This window comes from Periplaneta americana, chromosome 11 (assembly GCF_040183065.1).
Source record: "Periplaneta americana isolate PAMFEO1 chromosome 11, P.americana_PAMFEO1_priV1, whole genome shotgun sequence".
NCBI classification, from domain to species: domain Eukaryota; kingdom Metazoa; phylum Arthropoda; class Insecta; order Blattodea; family Blattidae; genus Periplaneta; species Periplaneta americana.
Window position 1 is genome coordinate 40,578,725 of NC_091127.1, and position 22,028 is coordinate 40,600,752.

The 22,028-nt window shown below is 35.2% G+C and overlaps 1 protein-coding gene across 4 annotated transcripts in view; it reads left to right on the forward strand.

Annotated features, from left to right (window-relative positions):
• Positions 1-22,028, forward strand: part of tws (protein phosphatase 2 regulatory subunit tws) — an 860,194-nt gene that overhangs the window by 815,054 nt on the left and 23,112 nt on the right. For all 4 annotated transcript variants that reach the window (XM_069839362.1, XM_069839363.1, XM_069839364.1 and 1 more), the window contains 3 exons: positions 15,647-15,812; positions 18,430-18,542; positions 21,757-21,934. In XM_069839362.1, the coding sequence (XP_069695463.1) occupies positions 15,647-15,812; positions 18,430-18,542; positions 21,757-21,934 (457 nt within the window). The remainder of the gene's footprint in view (positions 1-15,646; positions 15,813-18,429; positions 18,543-21,756; positions 21,935-22,028) is intronic.

The following is a 22,028-nucleotide window of genomic DNA, read 5'->3' on the forward strand; positions in this document are numbered from 1 at the left end:
TGTAAGAATTTAAAACTAAACTTAGTCTTTCTAGAAATTGTAGGTAATTCGCTTTGCCCTTGAAAGTTGTAATTTTCTCTCATTTGTTGGTTCAGTTTTTAATTAGTGATCATGTAATATTTCTTTTAGTAATGAATAATTAAGCTTAGGCCTCATGATGGATTTGATTCTTTTGATAATTTTTAAAGAAGTTGAACCATAAACGTTTTCAACCCTAGCTTAGTTGCTACAGTCATAACGTCGCAGGGTGTTTTTCTTCTTCCTAGGAAAATAGATACGGAACTATATTTTTCACAATCAAAACCAAGCTCTCAGGCTCATTACTGGTGGAATCAAAACAACTCCAATAGCTTCTATGAGATTCCTCACTAATATTAACAGCATCAAAATGACAATAGAAGAAAAAGCACTAATTCAATATGAAAAAATTATCAGATTACCAGGAAACAATTGGCATTCATACAGTCCTCTCTGTAGATTGAAAACTCAAAAAAGTTCCATATCCATGGTTCAAGAATTAAAACAGAAAATCAATGTTCCGAATTTAAAAGAAAACTTACAAATTAAACCAAACCCTTTAACTATATTAAATATAGAATATAATCTAAATTTAACAGAAGAAATATTGAAATCAGAAGTAAGCACTGAATTAATGAAACAATTGTCTTTAGAGACAATATTAGGTACCCTCCACAAAACTGGCTTCATTTATATACCGACGGATCCTTGATCTCCAGAGAACAAGGTGCCGGTGCAGGTGTTACGTGCTGTCTCTTCTCACTTCATAGATCTCTTGGATATGGAACAAGTTTTGATGGAGAAATCGTTGCAATAAGTGAAAGTCTCAGGAATCTTCTATTTCACATCAATAAATTTAAGAATGCAATTGAAGACATTATTACAAAAACAGCCCTAGTCATTTTTAATGAAATTGAGTTAAGGAGACATTTGCTACTATTTCAAATGTTTATATACTCCAAAAATGACACATGCCAGGTGCAATAGCCACAAGGATAAACACCAGTTGTACGGAAACAGCTGACATGTGTTGTTCTATTTAATTATTTTTATTGTTCTCTTGAAAAATAACAATTTTGACAAGGGTTGCTTTTGTAATAATGTCTTCAATTATATTGTCAGACTCCAAAGCAGCTATTCTATCAATAGTCTCTAAACACACATCTTCATCTCAAACAGCAGAAATAACTAAAATGCTCTCTCAATTAATATCACTCAATAAAAGAATTGTATTCCAATGGATACCATCCCATTGTGGAATCCTGGGAAATGAGAATGCGGATGCTTTAGCAAAGAAGGGCAGCACTGCTACTTACAGACCTGTTACTAAATCTACATATTACTCTGTGAAAAGATTTATTAAATCTACATACTTAGACTTCAACAAACAAAATTTGATAACACAATCTCAAGGGAAAAAATGAACCCACAGTTAATTCCCGATTTACCACGAAAATCGTCTGTAGCTGCATTTAGATTGGCAACAGGCCATGATTGTTTGGCCAAACACTTGTATAGAATTGGAATATATCAGTCCCCTAACTGCCCATTGTGCAACTCAAACGAAGAAATGGATTCGGAACACCTCAAAATCTGTGCTTCAGTGGCTGACCATGATAATAGCTTTGAAAAATATTGGAGTGCAAGAGGTCAAAATGACTTTGTCAAACGCCTTGCATTAGAAAACAACAACATATTTTTCACAAATGACAGGTAATAATTCTATAGGTTACGCTTACTTATTGACCCAAAAACCTTTTGAATTACCTTATTAGGCCTATATTTGAAGTTAGAAATAGTCTATTTAAATAAAGCACATTTTAAACTAGGCCCAGACTAACCTTTTAAAAAATCTTCCACACTTCTGATATATCTTCTGTTTCTTCTTCCTTGTTACGCACTTTACTTTTGGTCTCTACAGCAAAGTGATGTCCTTGAAGAAGCCATGACTTAACATATTTTGTAAGATCAAAAGATGTTAGTGGAGGTCCAACAATCCTAATGAAGAGCAGATTGCTAACAGTATTGGCAAGTAGAACTGCCCTCTCTGGTGTCATTTTTTGGGAAAAGCCTCTCTTATACTTACTGGAAGATATTTGAATGGTATTGAGAATGCTTCTTAATTTCAAAACCCTCTCATGAGCTTCTGGTGACTTCACATTTCTGAAGGCTCGAACCATTTTTCTTTCGGAAATCCGAAATCTGCGGGAGAGTTGATAAATTTCTTTTCTCCAAAAGAACATTCTTTTTGGCTTCTGTAGGCTATCTGTAAGGGGAGCACAGTGGCACATTTTGACGGCTCCAGATCATCGTGAGAAAGAAGTCATGCTATAGAATTCTTCAGGCTCTTATTATTGTATTGTATTTAATTCCTTGGTATTCGTACATTGCTAGAATATGGAACATGTCAAAAAAATCTTAATAGTACAGTACTATAAAGTCTTAATTATAGTCACAGTCTAGTTGAAATATCTACAGTAGAGTTTTACAATATAGTCTACTAGTACAACACAAAAATTTAATATCAATATTTAATACAAGACAGAAATATTAATGAAGTGTTGTTGAATATCATAAATTCACCTACAGAATAGAAGGCATGAGAAAGTAGGTACAGCTTTAATTTGGCCTTAAATAATCTTATGTTTTGAGTTTGATTTGTGTATCCATAGGGAAACTATTAAAAATTTTTACTGCCAAGAGGGAGTGGAGTTGTTGAATCTAAACAACAATTTAAAGGCCAAATTGAATACATTTGGACAAAATTACTTCAAAACAACATTTCATTTTCACTTGTCAATGTATATATACCTCCAGGCCTAAACCTAGTAATGGATGATATAGAACAATATGTTGTTGTTTTCTAATGCCAGGCGTTTGACAATAAAGTCATTTGACCTCTTGCACTCCAATTATTTGTCAAAAATATTATTATGGTCAGCCACTGAAGCACTGATTTTGAGGTGTTCTGAATCCATTTCTTGGTTTGAGTTGCACAATGGGCAGTTAGGGGACTGATATATTCCAATTTATGTAGAACAATATTGATCCCTTCTGATCACAAGTTTATCATAGTTGGCGACTTTAACAGTAAACGTCACATATGGACCTTCAAATCATTATGAAAACATAATCTACAAATGGTTACTGAATAATGACATCATTTTACTTAATCACAGCAACATATCAATGTACAAGTACACAGGATCTACAAGTACTCTAGATCTCTCTTTCTGCCCATCTAACATATATGACAATTTCAAAAACCTGGAATGTTAGTGAAGATCTGTCAAGTGATCATCTTCCTGTTAATATTACATTTTCATTCGCTACAAATAACTCTCCAGATAATATGCTACCTAAAACAAAATGGAAAATAAATCCGCAAACTGGTTTAAGTTCAATATATATAATTTATTTCCAAGAAACTACAAGATTTAAGAATTTTACTGATGAAACAACACTGTCTCAAAAAACTATTGATTCTAGAACTTAAAAAATTGCTGATATCATCATAACTGCAGCAAAACAGTCTATTCCCACTATCAAATAACAATCTTGTATACCTATGAACATCTTATGGAATAATGATTTAACTTAAATGAGAAAACAACAGCAATCTGCTCGGAGACAATGGATGAAAACGAGGACAGTTGATGATAAAATAAAATAAAATAAAGCAAGGGAAAATCTCAGAAGTATTCTTGAAGCCAAAAGAACAAGCTGGCAGCAACTTGTTGGCTCCTTAAATCCAAATACTCCGCCTACAACTGTATGGAAAAGATTTAAAGCCATAGAAGGAAAGAATTATGAACACATCACTCACCTTAAAGATAGCAATCAAACAGTAATAACAGAAAATGCTAAAAAAGCAGAACTCTTAAATTCACACTATGCCCAAAGGCTGACTAATAATTCATCATGGCCTAAATGTATGAACAAAGAAGAAGAATATCTTAGAAGTAATTTTCAACTCATTTTTCATCATAATGATAAGACAGTGCTTTTATCATTGAAGAAATAAACTTGCCAATATCAGAGATACACAATTCTGCTACAGGAGAAGATGAAATCCATAACTGCATGTTATTAAATCCCTCTGATAATTAGGCAAGAAATTCTCAATCTCTTCAATAATATTTGGAAAACAGGCTCTTATCCTAAACCTTGGAAAAATGCAATTGTAATTCCTATTCTCAAACCAGGTGAAAACAAATTGGACCCTAAATCATATAGACCGATATCTTTAACATCCTGCATTTCTAAATTACTGGAACACATTGTTCACAGAAGATTAACCTGGAGACTTGAAACTTTCAATCTTCTAAGCCCATATCAGTTTGGCTTTAGACCATCATGTGGCACAACTGAAGCTCTATTATGTTTTGTTCAAGAAATTTATAAAGGTTTCACAGAAAAGAAGACCACATTAGCTCTACTGATAGAATTTGAAGCTGCTTATGATAGTATTCCTCACAGATCCATTTTATTACAATCTATGAAACTTGATACCAAAGGCAGAATGCTAAGATTTCTGCATTCTTTTCTTAATGAAAGAACAATTCAAACCTTAGTAAATAATAATTTATCTTTATCCAAAAAAAATTACAGGTGGTATACCTCAAGGTTCTGTTTTAAGTTCACATTTATTTAATATATAATGTTACATGACTTACCTGATGTTGTTCCACCTGAGGTAAAAATAAGTATCTATCCAGATGATGTTGCAATATGGGCTAAGAACAACAAGTCAAATGAATCATTAAGAGTAGCTAAATAAGATCAGCAATTGGACATCCAAATGAAATCTATCTCACAATCAAAAACTGAATATATTATCTTCACAAGAAGATATAGCTTAAAAAACTATAAACCTCACATTTATTTCAGTAATCAATAAATTCAGTACAATTCAACTCCTAAGATCCTAGGATTAATTTTTGATGAAAAACTTTTATGGAAAACACATTTAACCGATGTTGTTTCGCAGTGTCTACCACGATTAAATCTCTTGAAGATCATGGCTAATAAGGAATGGGATCAGATATCACGACAATGCGTCTGTTTTATAATGCTTAAATACGGTCAAAATTGACCTATGGATGTGAAATACGGAGAGGAGCATCAGCAACTGATCTACAAAAAATTTCTGTTCTTCAAAACTCAGCCTTAAGATTATGTCTTGGAGTACCAAAAACCACATCAACTGTTGCCCTAGAAATTGAATGTAATAATCAACCAATTGGACACTTTGTATTACAAAGGGATCTAAAAATACATTTAAAATTGCAAGCGTCATCCAGATCTCAGATGTTCTTCAAACTGTCAGATATTATCCTGTGTAATTTCTATAAAATAAAAAAGAAATACTAATCTATATCACAGACACACTCATTGCTAAAACTCCAGTTGTGAACGAAATTCCTCCATGGAAATGGGTGATTCCAGAACATAGCGTACAGATTTCAGGAAATCATTCCAAAAATGATCCTCCATACATTCTTAAGTTAGATGCCATGGAACTACTCTGCAGCACATATAAGGATCACTTTGAAATTTATACAGATGGATTTCTAAACCCTGATGATGGGACATCAGGAGCAGGGTATTATATTAGAAAATATCAAGAAAATTACTTCATACTATGTTCATCCTCCTCCAGTCTTGATACTGAATTGCTAGCTATTGATACTGCTCTTCAGTGTGTTACTCAAATTTCTGAAAAATCTATTTGCATACTTACCGACACCAAGGGGGCTATATTTAATATAATCATATGTACCAAATCTATACCTATACACACATAGAATTATTCCAATTCAGAAACAACTAAGTAAATTAAAAAAAAAAAAACTCCAAAAGGCAATAACATGTCAATGGATACGTAGTCATTGTGGTATACCTGGAAATGAGAAAGTCGATAACATTACGAAACAGGCAACATATTTGCAACCAAGACTTTTTCAAGTGATATCTCTATCCAGTGCTTTTGCTTCATTAAAGTCTCATTTTATAAACCTATAAACAACAATTGGCTCTCTTCTGACAAAGGAAAAATTTTACAGTCCTTACAAAAGAAACCAAATGACCAGGAAATGTACAAAAACTTGCCCAGACATGTTCAAACATTTTTAACAAGAGCCAGTATAGGTTCATTGTCACACAATTGTATCTACACCGATTTCACCTTTCTGATACTCCTACTTGTCTGTGGTGTAATAATCATGAAGCTCTGGAACACATTCTTCTACACTGTCTATCCATAAACCACAAAAGAAGTAAATTAAAATCATCATTACCATTCACCGGAAACACAGCCCTGAAGTATATATTGAATACACCACAACTCTGGTTGCTAGCAACAGGCATCTACAATGAACACTGATCAAAATACCTCTCATTTCTCATGAAAAACAAAAACTGGATAGACTACAGTGGACTGTAGTGGACTTTATGTCGTCAGCAAACAGCTGGATACAACAAGAAAATTGATTAATTGATTACACACTCCCTTTCGATAGCACGATAGACTTGCCAATGTAGTATGAAAATCCTTTTTTTATGCCTATTTATGCTGTGAACTGTTGAATTAGTTACAAAGTTTTTACAATTACATACGAGAAATTTATAAATGAAAAAAATATGTTGTTATTTTCTATTGCCAGGTGTGTGACAATAAAGTCATTTGACCTCTTGCACTCCAATGTTTTTCAAAGATATTGTCAGGTCAGCCAGTGAAGCACAGATTTTGAGGTGTTCCGAATCTATTTCTTGATTTAAGTTGCACAATGGGCAATTAGGGGACTGATATATCCCAATTCTATGCAGGTGCTTGGCCAAACAGTCATGACCACTTGTCAATTTAAATGCAGCTACAGGCGATTGGCGTGGTAAATCAGGAATTAACTGTGGATCATGATGCAGAGAGTTCCATTTTTTCCCTTGAGTTTGTGTTATCAAATTTTGTTTATTGAAGTCTAAGAATGTAGATTTAATAAATCTTTTCACAGAGTAATAAGTAGATTTAGTAACAGGTTTGTAAGTAGCAGTGCTGCTCTTCTTTGCTAAAGCATCCGCATTCTCGTTTCCCAGGATTCCACAATGGGATGGTATCCATTGGAATACAATTCTCTTATTGAGTGTTATTAATTGAGAGAGCATTTTAGTTATTTCTGCTGTTTGGGATGGTATGTGTCTAGAGACTATTGATAGGGTTATTTCTTTTAATGGGTTATTTAGCGTATCAACATCTAGGTTATTTAGCGTCTGAATTATATGAAGGTGATAATGCCGGTGAAATGAGTCCGGGGTCCAGCACCGAAAGTTACCTAGCATTTGCTCGTATTGGGTTGAGGGAAAACCCCGGAAAAAACCTCAACCAGGTAACTTGTCCCTACCGGGATTCAAACCCGAGTCACCTGGTTTCGTGGCCAGATGCGCTGACCGTTACTCCACAGGTGTGGACACTACACTATTGATGGAATAACTGTTTTGGAGTCTGACAATATAGCTGCATTTTTAAATTTATTGATGTGTCATAGAAGATTCATGAGACTTTCACTTTTTGCAGTGATTTCTCCATCAAAACTTGTTGTTCCATATCCAAGAGATCTATAAAGTGAGAAAAGAGAGCACGTAACACCTGCACCAGCACCTTGTTCCCTGGAGATCAAGGATCCTTCGGTGTATAAATGAAGCCAGTTTTGTGGAGGGTACCTAATATTAATTGTCTCTAAAGTCAATTGTTTCATTATTTCAGTGTTTACTTCTGATTTCAGTATTTCTTCTGTTAAATTTAGATTTAATAGAGTTAAAGGGTTTGGTTTAATTTGTAAGTTTTCTTTTAAATTTGGGATGTTGATTTTCTGTTTTAATTCTTGAACCGTGGATATGAAACTTTTTTGAGTTTTCAATCTACAGAGAGGACTGTATGAATGCCAATTGTTTCCTGGTAATCTGATAAGTTTTTCATATTGAATCAGTGCTTTTTCTTCTGTTGTCATTTTGATGCTGTTAATATTAGTGAGGAATCTCGTAGAATCTATTGGAATTGTTTTGATTCCACCAGTAATGAGCCGGTTTTGAACACATTCTATTTCGTTTATGAAAGGTGAAGTAATTAAAATTTCTCCGCAGTACATCAGCACTGGCTGTATAAACATTTTGAATATAGTGTTCAAAGTATTTCTAGAGCATCCCCATTTCTTTCCTGCTAGTCTTTTCAGAAGGAAGAATATACTGACAAGCTATGGGCATTATTTGTAGTTTTTTTTTAAATGGTCCTACACGATTCCCTAGATTTGGCACCTATATCTCAGTAGTTTCATAATGATAGCTAGTTACAACACAATTCTTGCGGTTTGGAAATTGAAAGGAATGTTTAATGAATGTTATAAGAGGATGAACAACATAAATAAAAGATGATAAGCTGTTTCCTGTGAGGAAAGAGATGAAGACATTGTGTTGCTAGAACTAGTTTCCTTGCTTGCTTGTTGTATATTTCTAGCAGTGGAATGGCTCGGATTTCCTTATTTCAACCCCTTTTCACATCACAGAATTGCTAAAAAAAATAAGTTTGATGTGCTCATAAAATGACAAAGATTTTCGTTTCTGTAACTCATTTTCATTTGTCTACCCATATATTTAGTGTAGTTTTACTTGAATTTGGCAAGTGGGTAGCTCAGTTGTTAGAGAAACTGGCTACAGATGAAAGGTTCCAGGCTAAGTCCCAGGGTCCATTCAGCCTCCTGTCAATTTGACCCCAGACCTTTCTGGAGATTAAAGTGGTCAATCACATTTTAGTGCCAAGATCACATAAGCGTGTAGCTCTACTTTCATACTTCCCATATACCTTCAAGACATGCAAAGGGCACATCTTACATTTTTTACTTGAATTTAGTGTACGTTTTTCTCTTTTGAAGTCGACCTTGTTGGCGAGTTGGTATAGCTCTGGCCTTCTATGCCCAAGGTTGTGGGTTCGATCCCGGGCCAGGTCGATAGCATTTAAGTGTGCTTAAATGCGACAGGCTCATGTCAGTAGATTAACTGGCATGTAAAAGAACTCCTGCGGGACAAAATTCTGGCACATCCGGCAACACTGATATAACCTCTGCAGTTGCGAGCGTCGAACAAAATATCTAAATTTATAAAAATCACTGGCATAATTAACACCGTCTTCAAATCATCCCATGTTCAGAAACATACAAGGCTAAAGGTATATAAAACACTAGCTCGACCGGTCCTCACTTACGGTAGCGAGGCATGGACAATCAGAAAAGCTGATGAGCAAAGGCTGACGACAGCTGAAATGAGGTTCATGAGACGAACAGCGGGATGCTCTTTGCTGGAACACCGTAAAAATGTGGACATATTGCAGGAACTAAAAATGGATCCTATAGTTAATTTTGTTGAACAATATCGACTTCAGTGGAAAAAACATGTCGAAAGGATGGATCGCACTAGATGGCCTAAACAGATTCTTACTTATGTACCAAGAGGAAATAGGAAATTGGGAAGACCACGAAAGCGCTGGCATGAGACCGTAACAGATCCTGTAGGGTCTAATACGTGACGGATATGATGATGATTAAATAAAACATAACATTTTCTCTTTTGAAGTGGTGTTACGGTTTGTTTTTCGTGGAGGGGGGGAAGTATTATTTGATAAATCATATGACGGCCTATCAACCCACTTGAGGTATGTCAATATAAAAGGGAATTATTGAGCCACATCTGGTAGAGTTCCTGGGTAGCTCAGTCGGCCCAAAGCCCCGGGTTCGATACCCATCCCCGGAACAATTTTTCGCTTGAAGTTATTCAAGTCAGCTTTACAGGGAGTTACTCCTGAAAAGTCAGATTTGTATAATACATGTCGATGTTCTTTAACAGAAAACCACAATTTAAGTCACACAGAAAAAGTGTGCACTCAATTCTGGATCTTTGACGGCTTGTCAACCCACTTGAGGTGTGTGGGTATAAAAGGGAATAATTGAGCTGGGGTCTAGCAGAGTTCTTGGGTAGCTCTGTTGATAGAGCGTTGTTGTGCTCAGCCAAAAGTCCTGGATTCGATACCCGGCCCATGAATAATTTTTCCCTTGAAATTATTCAAGTCAACTTTACAGGGAGCTATTACTGAAAAGCCAGATTTGAATCATCATACACTTTTCTCCTTGTAGCCTGTGTTTATACAACACATACTGGAATGAAAATAATTGAGACTATCTGTGACAGTTTTTGGAACCTTTTTGAATATTTAATTTTTTTTCGTGAGTTGATCCCTATCCAGTATAGGCTACATGATTAAACCAGCAGATTGCAGGATTTCCTGCTTATAGATAGATTGCTTTATTACAGTTAACAATTCATGTTTACCCTTTTTGTAAAAATGAGCTTGAACCATATACTACGCTCTATGTTAGAAGGATCCTGGATTGTGGTAGAGTTGTAATCCTGAGAGGTGAGGTTTTTTCTTCACCCACCATTCTTATTTAACCTTCAAGAGCCGAGCTACCACTATAGTGGTATTGCTAGTATTATGGTCATGACGTGATATATGTTACAAATTGTATATTATTTATAAAATACGTTGATATTCTTTAATTTCATATAGCAGTAAGGACATTGCATTTGATTAAAATAATTTAAAACAAATTTTTGTATTTTTTTTTTTTCCTTGAAAAAAAAAAAAAGAGCAAAATCATTTCAGCTGCAGTCAACTGAAACCCCGTCAGCTTCCATGCTATCATTATACCAATTGTTTTACATGGGCCCTCCCCATCCATTACCACAGGCTCAATTGACTGCAGTGGCCAGGATGCGAACCTGCCATCTTAGGCACGATATGCTGGCCAGACATATCTTGTGCACCTTAAATTGCTCGGCTAATGAACCCAACACGAATTTACTCGCCATCTATCCGCAGCATGCGGAACCCGAATCACGCAAGTGAAGTGGGTGGGCATTGGACACACACACGAATTTACCCCATAATGCAGGTATACCAACTCCTGCTTAAGAGTTAGAAATTTGCGCGCAATAGTTGTTGTTTTCTTTATGCCAGGCATTTGACAGTAAAGTCATTTGACCTCTTGCATTCCAATATTTTTCAAAGATATTGCCATGGTGAGTCACTGAAGCACAGATTTTTGCGTGCAATAGTGGTGTAAGTCTTACGGCTTTTGAAGGTTAATGAATTTTATAATCGAACCTCTCTTTTATATCATAACAAAAATGCGAATATTTAAAATGTGTTATATGAAGAATTCAAAACTCAGATTACAAATTTAAAAGAGGATGTAATTTATAAATTTGTAATTGATTTGTTAACATTTTCTTAGGCAGAGCTAAACTCTTCCCATGTGGGAGTTTGTAGTTCAGAAATTCATGCAAAAACCTTTATTGTAGAGTCCAAATAAGAATGCAATTCAACACGTTTCATGTTCCCTGTACATGGAAGGAACAGAGTTTAGACATGTTTGCAAATCCTTTAATGGGTTGTAAAGATATCAAGAATATTAACAGATCTTGCGTTATTGTGCATGTATGTCTATTATATTGGAAAATAGAATTTGTAAATGTCGAAGTATGAGTATAATTCTATGGAATAATAATAATAATAATAATAATAATAATAATAATAATAATGTTTTTATGCTCGACCATGCCGAAATGTAGTAATTATACACCTGGTAGCAGCCCTTTAATGGACCTCATTAAAGTACACCTATTCATTAAAGTTCAGGTCTTCCACCAATCAGAAAAAACCATTGTAGCAATATGAAAGCTCAAGTCTCGATTATTCTCGGATATGCAATCGAAAGACAACTAGCGCGAGATTAGACAATATTAAACTTGGTCGAAAAAAACAACACACAAATTAACATCAATTCACCGTCATCTTCCAGCCTTTCACAAAGCACATTCCCGCAAATTCATTTCACCAATTGCCGGAAAAAATTAATATGGTCGAGCATAAAAAGTCGTATGAATGAAACTTGACTATAATGGTAATTAAGATGCTCTTATGAAAATTATGAAACTCGCGCTCGTTTCATAAACATACTCGCGTCTTAATTGCTACCATTATAGGCTCGTTGCATAATGTACTATTATGAGCTCCTGTATATCTAAACTTGTGTTACAAATTTAGAAGTTTTTCTTAAAGTGGTCATTAAGAATATCTCAAACACAAGGTATCATAAGTTACAATAGAGCAGGAAGAGTTTTAAACTATCCACTTTACCTGTATTAATGTCAGGTGTTGTCGTGTTTATGTTCATGCTAATAGTGACAGCAGTAATGACAGCAATACTATAAATGTTATGAGAGAAGCCTTGAAATATTTGTAGTGAAAGGTAATGAGATATGAGCTTTGGTTAAGTGATGTTACAATAATTTTTAATATCCCCCCCCCCCTCTCCGACATTTTCCACATTACAGTGGTTTACTTTTATACTCACCAAACACAGCACAACTCCACCAGACAGGTGGAAGGCCTATTGTGGGGAGATGATAGATTAGAAGTAACTATGGTGGGGTAATGAGGATTAGGAAGGAGTCTGGTTGTGGCCTTAGAATTGATACTATCACAACATTCACTTGGAGGGACATGGGAAACTGCGAAAAATTCACGTCAGGATAGCCTGCCCCTGGAATTGAACCTGTGACCTCCCAAATGAAAGGTGAGAATGGTAACCATTACACCACTATGCTCAGTAGAAATGTATTCAGTGAGATGTTAATATTAATGGAATAGCCAGAAGGCTGAAGACCCATGAATGCGCTTGAGCAATCCTGGGTCATTCTTCATTTGCTGAAAGACATCTACAATCCGATGATGCAGTATTGTATTTATTTACATTCCATGGTATTTATACATTGCTTCACAGCTAGAATATGGAACATGTCAAAAAAGAAAAAAAAAACAAAGAACAAAAAACAAACAAAAATGTTAATAGTACTATAAAGTCTTAATTATAGTCACAGTCTAGTTTAAATATGTACAGAAGAGTTTTACAATATAGTACAACACAAAGTTTTAGTATCAATAGTTAATACAACACAAATATTAATGAATCGTTGCTGAATGTCATGAATTCACCTACAGAATAGAAGGCGTGAGAAATTAGGTACTTCTTTAATTTGGCCCTAAATAATCTTATGTTTTGAGTTTCATTTTTTATATCCATAGGGAGGTTATTAATATAGAGTGTTCGTTGGGAGACCGGAGGGAAAAAGACCTTTGGGGAGGCCGAGACGTAGATGGGAGGATAATATTAAAATGGATTTGAGGGAGGTGGGATATGATGATAGGGACTGGATTAATCTTGCACAGGATAGGGACCGAAGGCGGGCTTATGTGAGGGCGGCAATGAATCTTCGGGTTCCTTAAAAGCCATTTGTAAGTAAGTAAGGGAGGTTATTAAAAAATTTTACTGCCATATAATACACTCCTTTATGATAGCATGATAGACTTGCTGATGGAGTATGAAAGTCATTTTTTGACGCATATTTATGCTATGAACTGTTTAATTACAAAGTTTTCACGATTACATACAAGGAAGATTATTAATGAAAAAATATACTGACAAGCTATGGGCATTATTGTAGTTTTTTGAAAATGGTCCTACATGATTCCCTAGATTTGGCACCTACTACGAGGGTGGATCAGAAAGTAACGCACAATAATTTTTTTCTGTATTGGTATTGCGACTGAGATGTTGACATTTCACCGAGATATAGTTTGAAGTTTTCACTACAGTCACAATTTGTTTTGCATGTGTAATTCTAGCTAGAAAAGTGTGAACTATGCAACAAAGATAATGCGCATGTTACTGTCGTCAACTTATGAAGAGCAGCAAAGTGTTATGTGCTACGCAAGCTTGGTGTATAGGGCTGTCATTTCTCACCCCCCCCCCCAACCCTGCAGAGTCCTTGTTAGTTACAAATACTAGAAAGACTGCGTTTTCTGCGACTTAAGAGTCAACTTAATTTTAATGGAACTATTTACTTGCATAGATCAGATGAGCTTCGGCTGGTAGCCAGTCATAATTAACTAACACATGCAGTGTTTGTAGAAGGGTGGTTGTTTCAGACAGCAGCAGAATTTCAAAGAGTTCTTAATTGGTTATGTTTGGAGGAATTGAACTGCACTGTGTAGTAAGTGTAAAATGATTGTAAATTTAAGAGCAGAAACGAACATAAAAGAATTTCACACAGCTTTACATAAAATAGATATTTTTATTAATCACTGGCAGCGAGGTAGTTGAGTTGGTAGAACAATTAGCTACGAACTAGAGGGTCCTAGGTTTAATCTCGGGTGGAGGGATTTTTCTCGTTGCCGAAACTTTTGGAATGGTCCTGATGTCATTCAACCTCCCATCAAATTGAGTACCAAGTCTTACACAGGAGTAAAGGCAGTTGCAGCATGGTGCTGACCATATCACCTTATTCCAGTCAATGTCCCCCAAGCGCCTTTATAGCAAATAAATGAACATGGATGAAGCAGGGGGATTCACTGTCATGTCTTCTAGTTAACATAGCATTAGAGAAAGTAATAAGGGATACGAAGATACAAACGAGAGGAATGATATTCTACAGATCAAATCAGATATTAGCATTTGTGAACGATATATATATCATTGATAGAACAGGAGGAGATGTAAAAAGGGCTTTTACAGCACTAAAAGTTACTGTAGGTAAAATGGGCCTAAAAATCAATGAGGATAAAACAAAATATATGGTTGTGAACAGTAAAATCTCTAATGACACTGTAACACATTTTGGTTGATGAATTTAAATTTGAAAGAGTTTGTAGTTTTGTGTATCTTGGTTCCCTTGTTAATGAAACCAATAACATCAAGGAGGAGATAAATAGAAGAATACTGATCGCGAATAAATGCTACTATGGATTGCTAAGACATTTTAAATCCAAATTACTTACCTTTAAATCTAAATGTAAAATACACTAAACATTGGTAAGGCCAGTGTTAATGTATGGATGTGAAACTTGGACTCTGTCTCAATCTGACATCAATAAATTGGGCTCATTTGAAAGAAAGATATTACGCAAAATATACGGACCCATAAACGAAGGGGGTGAATGGAGAAGTAGATACAATCATGAGCTGTACCAACTTTATGGGTATCCAGACATTGTTACAGCCATAAAAGTCGCAAGATTGTGTTGGGCTGGACATATATACAGAATGGATAATAGTGAAATCCCTAAGCGAGTCGTGGAGTATAAACCAGAAAGAAGTAGTGTTGGGAGACCCAAATTTCGTTGGATGGATGGATGGATGGATGGATGGATGGATGGATGGATGGATGGATGGATGGAATAATTGAAGATGTGAGGAAGCTTGGAGTCAAGAGCTGGTGGATAGTGGCAAGGAATAGGGAGTTGTGGAGGAAAATTCTTTAGGAGGCTGAGGCTCGAACAGGGCTGTAGTGCATATGATGATGATGATGATGATGATGATGATGATGATGAAGTGAACATGGAGGGGTACATGGAGAAAGTGTACAATTTATTAATCTATTTTAACATTTGTTCATGGACTTCACTTTTCAGATTAAGTTGTAACTTTATGATTATCTACAGTGTTTGTTTCTATATGTGTTCCAGAGCAAGAACTGTATCCCTCGGCGGGGAGAATACAATGTGTATAGCACGTTCCAGAGCCATGAACCAGAGTTCGACTACCTCAAGAGTCTTGAGATCGAGGAGAAGATCAATAAAATCAGATGGCTTAAGAGGAAAAATCAAGCACACTTTCTATTGTCTACTAACGGTATGAACTACATTATGTAACATTTTAATGTAAGTGTTTGTTATACATAACCATTTATACCATGATGATGATGAAAAACAATATGTTGGTAGGCATAATTTTTATTTAATTTCAGAGTTAGTGTGCACTCAATGTTGGTTGCTTGACGGTTGTCAGCCCACTATGAGGTCTGTGGATATAGAGGGAAAAATTAGATCAGTGTCGGGTAGAGTTCTCGGGTAGCTCAGTTGGGAGAGCATTGGTACGTTTAACCAAAGGTCCCGGGTTCGATACCCGGCCCCGGAACAATTTTTCCCTCGAAATTATTCAAATTAACTTTACAGGGAGTTTTTCCTGAAAGCTTGATTTGCGAATTTCATAGTGTTCGTCCCAAGGGCAGATCTTTCACTGCAAACCTAGTATTCTCCAATCGTTCTTATTTTCTGCCTTGTATTCACATATGATCCAGATTCATGAAGGCCCACTACGTGATAAAAAAAAAAGAAAGAGTGTGGCGTGTAGTTAGTGCTTGAAGAATGGTTGGATCTAGGCCTATATATTTTTACAAAACAATCAGAGCATTAGTGAATAATATTTTTCGAACGTTTTCACATCTTATGGAGCAAGAAAGGAATTACGCATTTTTCCTACGAAACGGTGTAACTGCACAAACGCATATTCAGTGGCGACCCCATTATCATTAAATTTTCATGGTCCCAATAATTGAAGCGTTGGCTGGAACAACGTTATAAGTTACATTTGGTAAAATTTACAGGAGCTGCAAAAATGTGTACACGTACAACATTGTTCTTATAGGGTAGCAAACTTTTGAGTGGACAAATTTCACGTACTGCATTGATGGACAGTTGCAAGCCAAAGATATAGCAAGATAACATGACATACAACATTATTACACGGAAACACGCCGAATGAAAATGTTGTAACTTACAACGTTGTTCCAGCCGACGCTTCAATTATTACATATGATTAATGCATTCATTGCATTGTCAATATCATTATGTTGGTAAATGCATGACTTACAATAATTATAGGAACTATCATAGAGATTCATAGCTTGAAAATAAATAAAGTGAAATATCTGATGATGGGAAAATTTGGTAATGTAACTTTCACAGTGTATTTTTATACTATTCTCTTTGCTGTTAAACCCATATTTTAAGTTAAAAAGTGCTCTTAAATGATTTTAAATCTCGACTATTGCAAAATATATTTCGATTTAATGCATGAAATACAAATTTTTTAAAAGGTAAGTGACTCGACAGTGCTGGTGCCTCACATGGTAATGGTGTCGGCCATGCAATCCCCTCTCCCTCCCTGCTCCTACACAAAGCTGCGTGCCTGTGTAGCAATCGCATCTTATAGCATCAGTCGCTTCTCGTCTTTTTTTTTGTGCTTACTGAGATATTTGGTATCAGTGCTACTACAGTGACAAGGCGCAATTGTTTTACTGTTGTATATCACTGAAAACAATGGCCATGAAAAGAAAACTCGGAAAAACTTATTTCAAGTCACGAAATGTAAAAAAGTCCAAATATAAAGATATCTGAGATGACGAAAAGAAGACTTGATTGGCATCTAGCTTAATGTATTCCAGTTTTTTTGTTTAATATTATTCATAATTTATTTACTGTAGCTTTTTTTTTTTTCAAATGAATTGAAGTTTTGCAAAAAGATTTAAAAAAATTTAAACATAGATAGTGAACCCCTATGTAGTGTCAATCCCTTTAAAGTTAATTATTTTGAGTTATTCCATGCCCCCATAAAAATGTTAAATACAGATTCTACTGTAAATTTATCAGCTGAAGTATGAAAGGATGAATGGATATTTTTAAATTTAATTCTGAATTTGGATACTTTAAGAATCTTTGAAATTACAGTGAAATCTCCATACAATGATTATCGATATAACAATAATACCGTGAGCTATAATCCCTTTAAAGTTAATTATTTGGAATTATTCCATGTCCTCATGAAAACATTAAATAAGGTTTCTACTGTAAATTTATCGGCTGAAGTATGAAAGGATGAGTGAATGTTTTTAAATTTAATTCTAAATTTGAATACTTCAAGAATCTTTGAAATTACAGTGAAATGTCCATACAACGATTATTGATATAACAATAATACTCTGAGCTATAACCTTTTTAAAGTTAATTTTTTTTAATTATTGCGTGTCCATATAAAAACGTTAAATAGGGATTCTACTGTCAATTTATCAAGCAACTCAAACCAAGAAATGGATTCGGAACACCTCAAAATCTGTGTTTCAGTGGCTGGTCATGATAATATCTTTGAAAAATATTGGAATGCAAGAGGTCAAATGACTTTATTGTCAAACGCCTGGCATTAGAAAACAACAACAACTGTCAATTTATCAGCTGAAGTATTGAAGAATGAATGAATGTTTTTTAATTTAATTATCAATTTGGATACTTAAAGAATCTTTGAAATTATAGTGAAATCGCCATATAATGATTACCGCTATAACAATAATACCCTCTATATTTCTTTCATTGCATCCTCATTATGTTTATGGTCTCATTTGGTATAATAATAATAATAATAATAATAATAATAATAATAATAATAATAATAATAATAAAAATGTCTATTTCAGATAAGACTATAAAATTATGGAAGGTGTCAGAAAGAGACAAGAGGGTGGAAGGTTATAACACCAAAGAAGAGAATGGACAGTTACGGGATCCATCGTGTGTTACTGCGTTACGGGTGAGTTATAACATTTTTCGTGGAAAGTGTGTATAATTTATATAGAGAACAAGAATGTTAAAATATGTATTTTATTGTTTCAGTGAGTGTGTTTGGCTTGTATTTAGCAAAGCATAATCCTTCGTTCTGGTTTTCTGGTTAGCATTAAAGGAGGTAATTCTATATCATTGCTGTTTCAGAATTATCACATGGAAGTGTCTGATGAACCTTAAATGTTTATTCAAGGAAGTTACATCGGAAATTTTTTACTTGTCTTTATTTTACTTAATTTGTATATTTGTTAATGGTAGGAAGGAAAGAAAAAAATTACGTAATATTTTGAAAGAAGTACGCACTCTTTGAACTTGCTCAATTCAAAACGTGTATATTTTGTGTTGTATGTGAAACCAATCTCCATTCCGTTTGATTTATTGAACAATGGTACATTCACACTATTACCAGTACTCTAAAGTAATACTTAAATAGTACATTATGCAACGAGCCTATAATGAAGGTAATTAAGAAGCGAGTATGGATATTTATGAAACTCGCTTGCGCTCGTTTCATAATTTTCATACGAGCTTCTTAATTACCGTTATAGGCGAGTTTCATACGACTTTTTATGCTCGACCATATTTCTAACTTGATATTATTAATTTTCTTTGTATCTGACCTTGACCAATGTCCCGTATGTTGTGAGATGTGCGCAGACGCGAAAGTATTGATTTTTTCCGAGGAACATATGTTCACATTGACCTTGCTAGGCCATAAGAACCTACAGAGATAACATTGAAATTAAATTAGACATTGAAAAACGAGATGACAAATTGAATTTATTTGAATATTATTTACAATTAACGCTAATTATTATAGTAACAGAACATAACCTTCTGTGACAGTATTGGATTTCCAGCCTCCGTGACTTTTCACTAATTCTCTTTCGATTGCATATCCGAGAATAATCGATACTTGTGGTTTTATAACGGTAGAAAGCTGACCTGTCAGTGGCTGAACAGTTGTAACCTGAGTCGTCATTGGCTGAAAGACCTGACCTTTAATGAGTAGGTGTACTTTAATGACATGCATTAAAGGTCTGCTACCAGGTGTATAATTACTACATTTCGGCATGGTCGAGCATAAATAAAATTAAACGTATTTAGTTACTAATAAAAGGTACTTCATATCAAAATATCTAGCACTTAAGTCTCATGGCCTGCAGCAGTGAATTTGTGAGGAAATTTCATGGGTTACTTCAATTAATATCTGTTCAGAAGCTGCAGATTATTTAAGCTTAGGCAGTATTGTTGGACTCTTGTGCCATGATCATGTAACTATTTGGTTAAAGTAGTCATATGTGCATAATATGACATCGACTATTTGATTGATGGTTTGACAAGAGTTTTCCGTAATTAATTGATTCATAGGTTCAACTGTCATATAGTAGTCATAATGTATTTACATAATATGTTTTCCCTGAACACTGACATTCAGACAGTTTATTTTGAATGATGGCAAGCAATGTCCTGTACACTGATTAGATATGAATATTTGTTTCTTTCTTGATTGTACCTGGTAGAATAAACACTGATATTATCGCAGGGAAGTTAGACAATAATATTGCTCACTGAAGTACGTAATTCTGACTCACTTTTCCTTCTGTCCTTCTTTATTTTCTCCAATTCATCTTTCTTGCTCCTAGATTTTGCCTTCTTCCTATTTCTTTCTTCTATTCTGCTTGTGCACTTCTTACTTATGCGTCTGTTTCTGCTCTTCTTCCTCCTTCTGATTCATTCATTCATTCATAGTGTTCCGCCCAAGTGCAGGTCTTTCACTGCAACCCCCAGCTTTCTCCAATCTTACCTATTTTCTGCCTTCCTCTTAGTCTCCACATAAGATCCAAATCTCTTAATGTCGTCTATCCTCTGATATCTCCTTCTCTTTTCCTGTTCATCATTCCTTCCAGTGCATCCTTCAGAAGGCACTTTCTTCTCAACTAGTGACCAGTCCACACCTGTGGAGAAATGGTCAGCACGTCTAGCCGCGAAACCAGGTGGCCCGGGTTCGATTCCCGGTCGGGACAAGTTACCTGGTTGAGGTTTTTTCCGGGGTTTTCCCTCAACCCAATATGAGCAAATGCTGGGTAACTTTCGGTGCTGGACCCCGGACTCATTTCACCGGCATTATCACCTTCATCTCATTCAGATGCTAAATAACCAAAGATGTTGATAAAGCGTCGTAAAATAACCTACTAAAATAAAAAAAAAAAAACTAGTGACCCAGCCAATTCCTTTTCCTCTTCCTGCTCAGTTTCAGCATCATTCTTTCTTCACCCACTCTTTCCAACACAGCTTCATTTCTTATTCTGTCTGTCCATTTCATACGATCCAGCCTTCTGCATATCCACATTTCAAAATCACTTCTCTTCATTTCATCGTAATGTCCATGTTTCTGCCCCACACAATGCACTTCATTAGTCTCTTTCTTAGTTCTTTCTGCAGAGGTCCGCATATGATGCTCTTTTTTTTTTTTTTTTTTCTGTTAAAAGATTCCTTTGCCATTGACTTCTGGCAGCAGCTCATGTTACTGCTTATAGCACACCCCAAGTATTTGAAGCTGTCCACTTGCTCTACTGCCTCATTTAGTAGAATTCGCAAATTTACCTTCTTTACTTTTCTTCCGGCAACTATGGTCTTCGTGTTGTTTGCATTTATCTTAATTCCATACTGCTCACAGCTGTCATTTAGCTCCTGTAGCATATTCCTTAGTGTCATCTCCTCTTCTGTTAACAACGCCAATCAGCAGCAAATCTTTTGCATTTTATTCTTCTTCCTCCTACTATCACTCCTCCCATGTTCTGGAAACAGATCTTCAATAAAGCTTTTGATTTACCCATCCTTTTTCCGTTGTTCCTATTTTTCCATACTGCTTTTGTTTTTGCTTATCTTTCTCCTGTATGTTTCTTTTTTCCTCATGATTCTGCTTCTCCTCTTGCTTCTGTGTGTTCCTCTTCCTCTTTTTTTTTTCCCCCTCTCCTATTTCTTCCCCTTCTCTATGTTCGTGTTGTACATATTTCTTCTTCACCGTCTTTGTCTATATACTTTTCTTCTTCTCCTGCCCCTCTTGTTCTTCCTGTTCCTCTAATTAGCTGTTGAGAGTGTTCAGTATATATGATGAGTGTTGTCAAAATAATATTGGCAATCTATTTCTAAGATATAAAACTTATGTTTATTTTCAGGTACCAGTAATTAAACCTATGGAATTAATGGTCGAAGCCTCTCCTAGAAGAATATTTGCGAATGCGCACACGTATCACATCAATTCCATTAGTGTCAATTCTGATCAAGAAACGTATCTATCAGCAGATGATCTACGGATTAACCTTTGGCATCTAGAAATCACTGATCAAAGTTTCAGTATCCTTTACTTAACGTTAATGTGGTTACTATTAAATTTCATTGTTTTGTTGTCATATTTCTTCAGGATTTCCATAAAAAAACAAGTGAAATA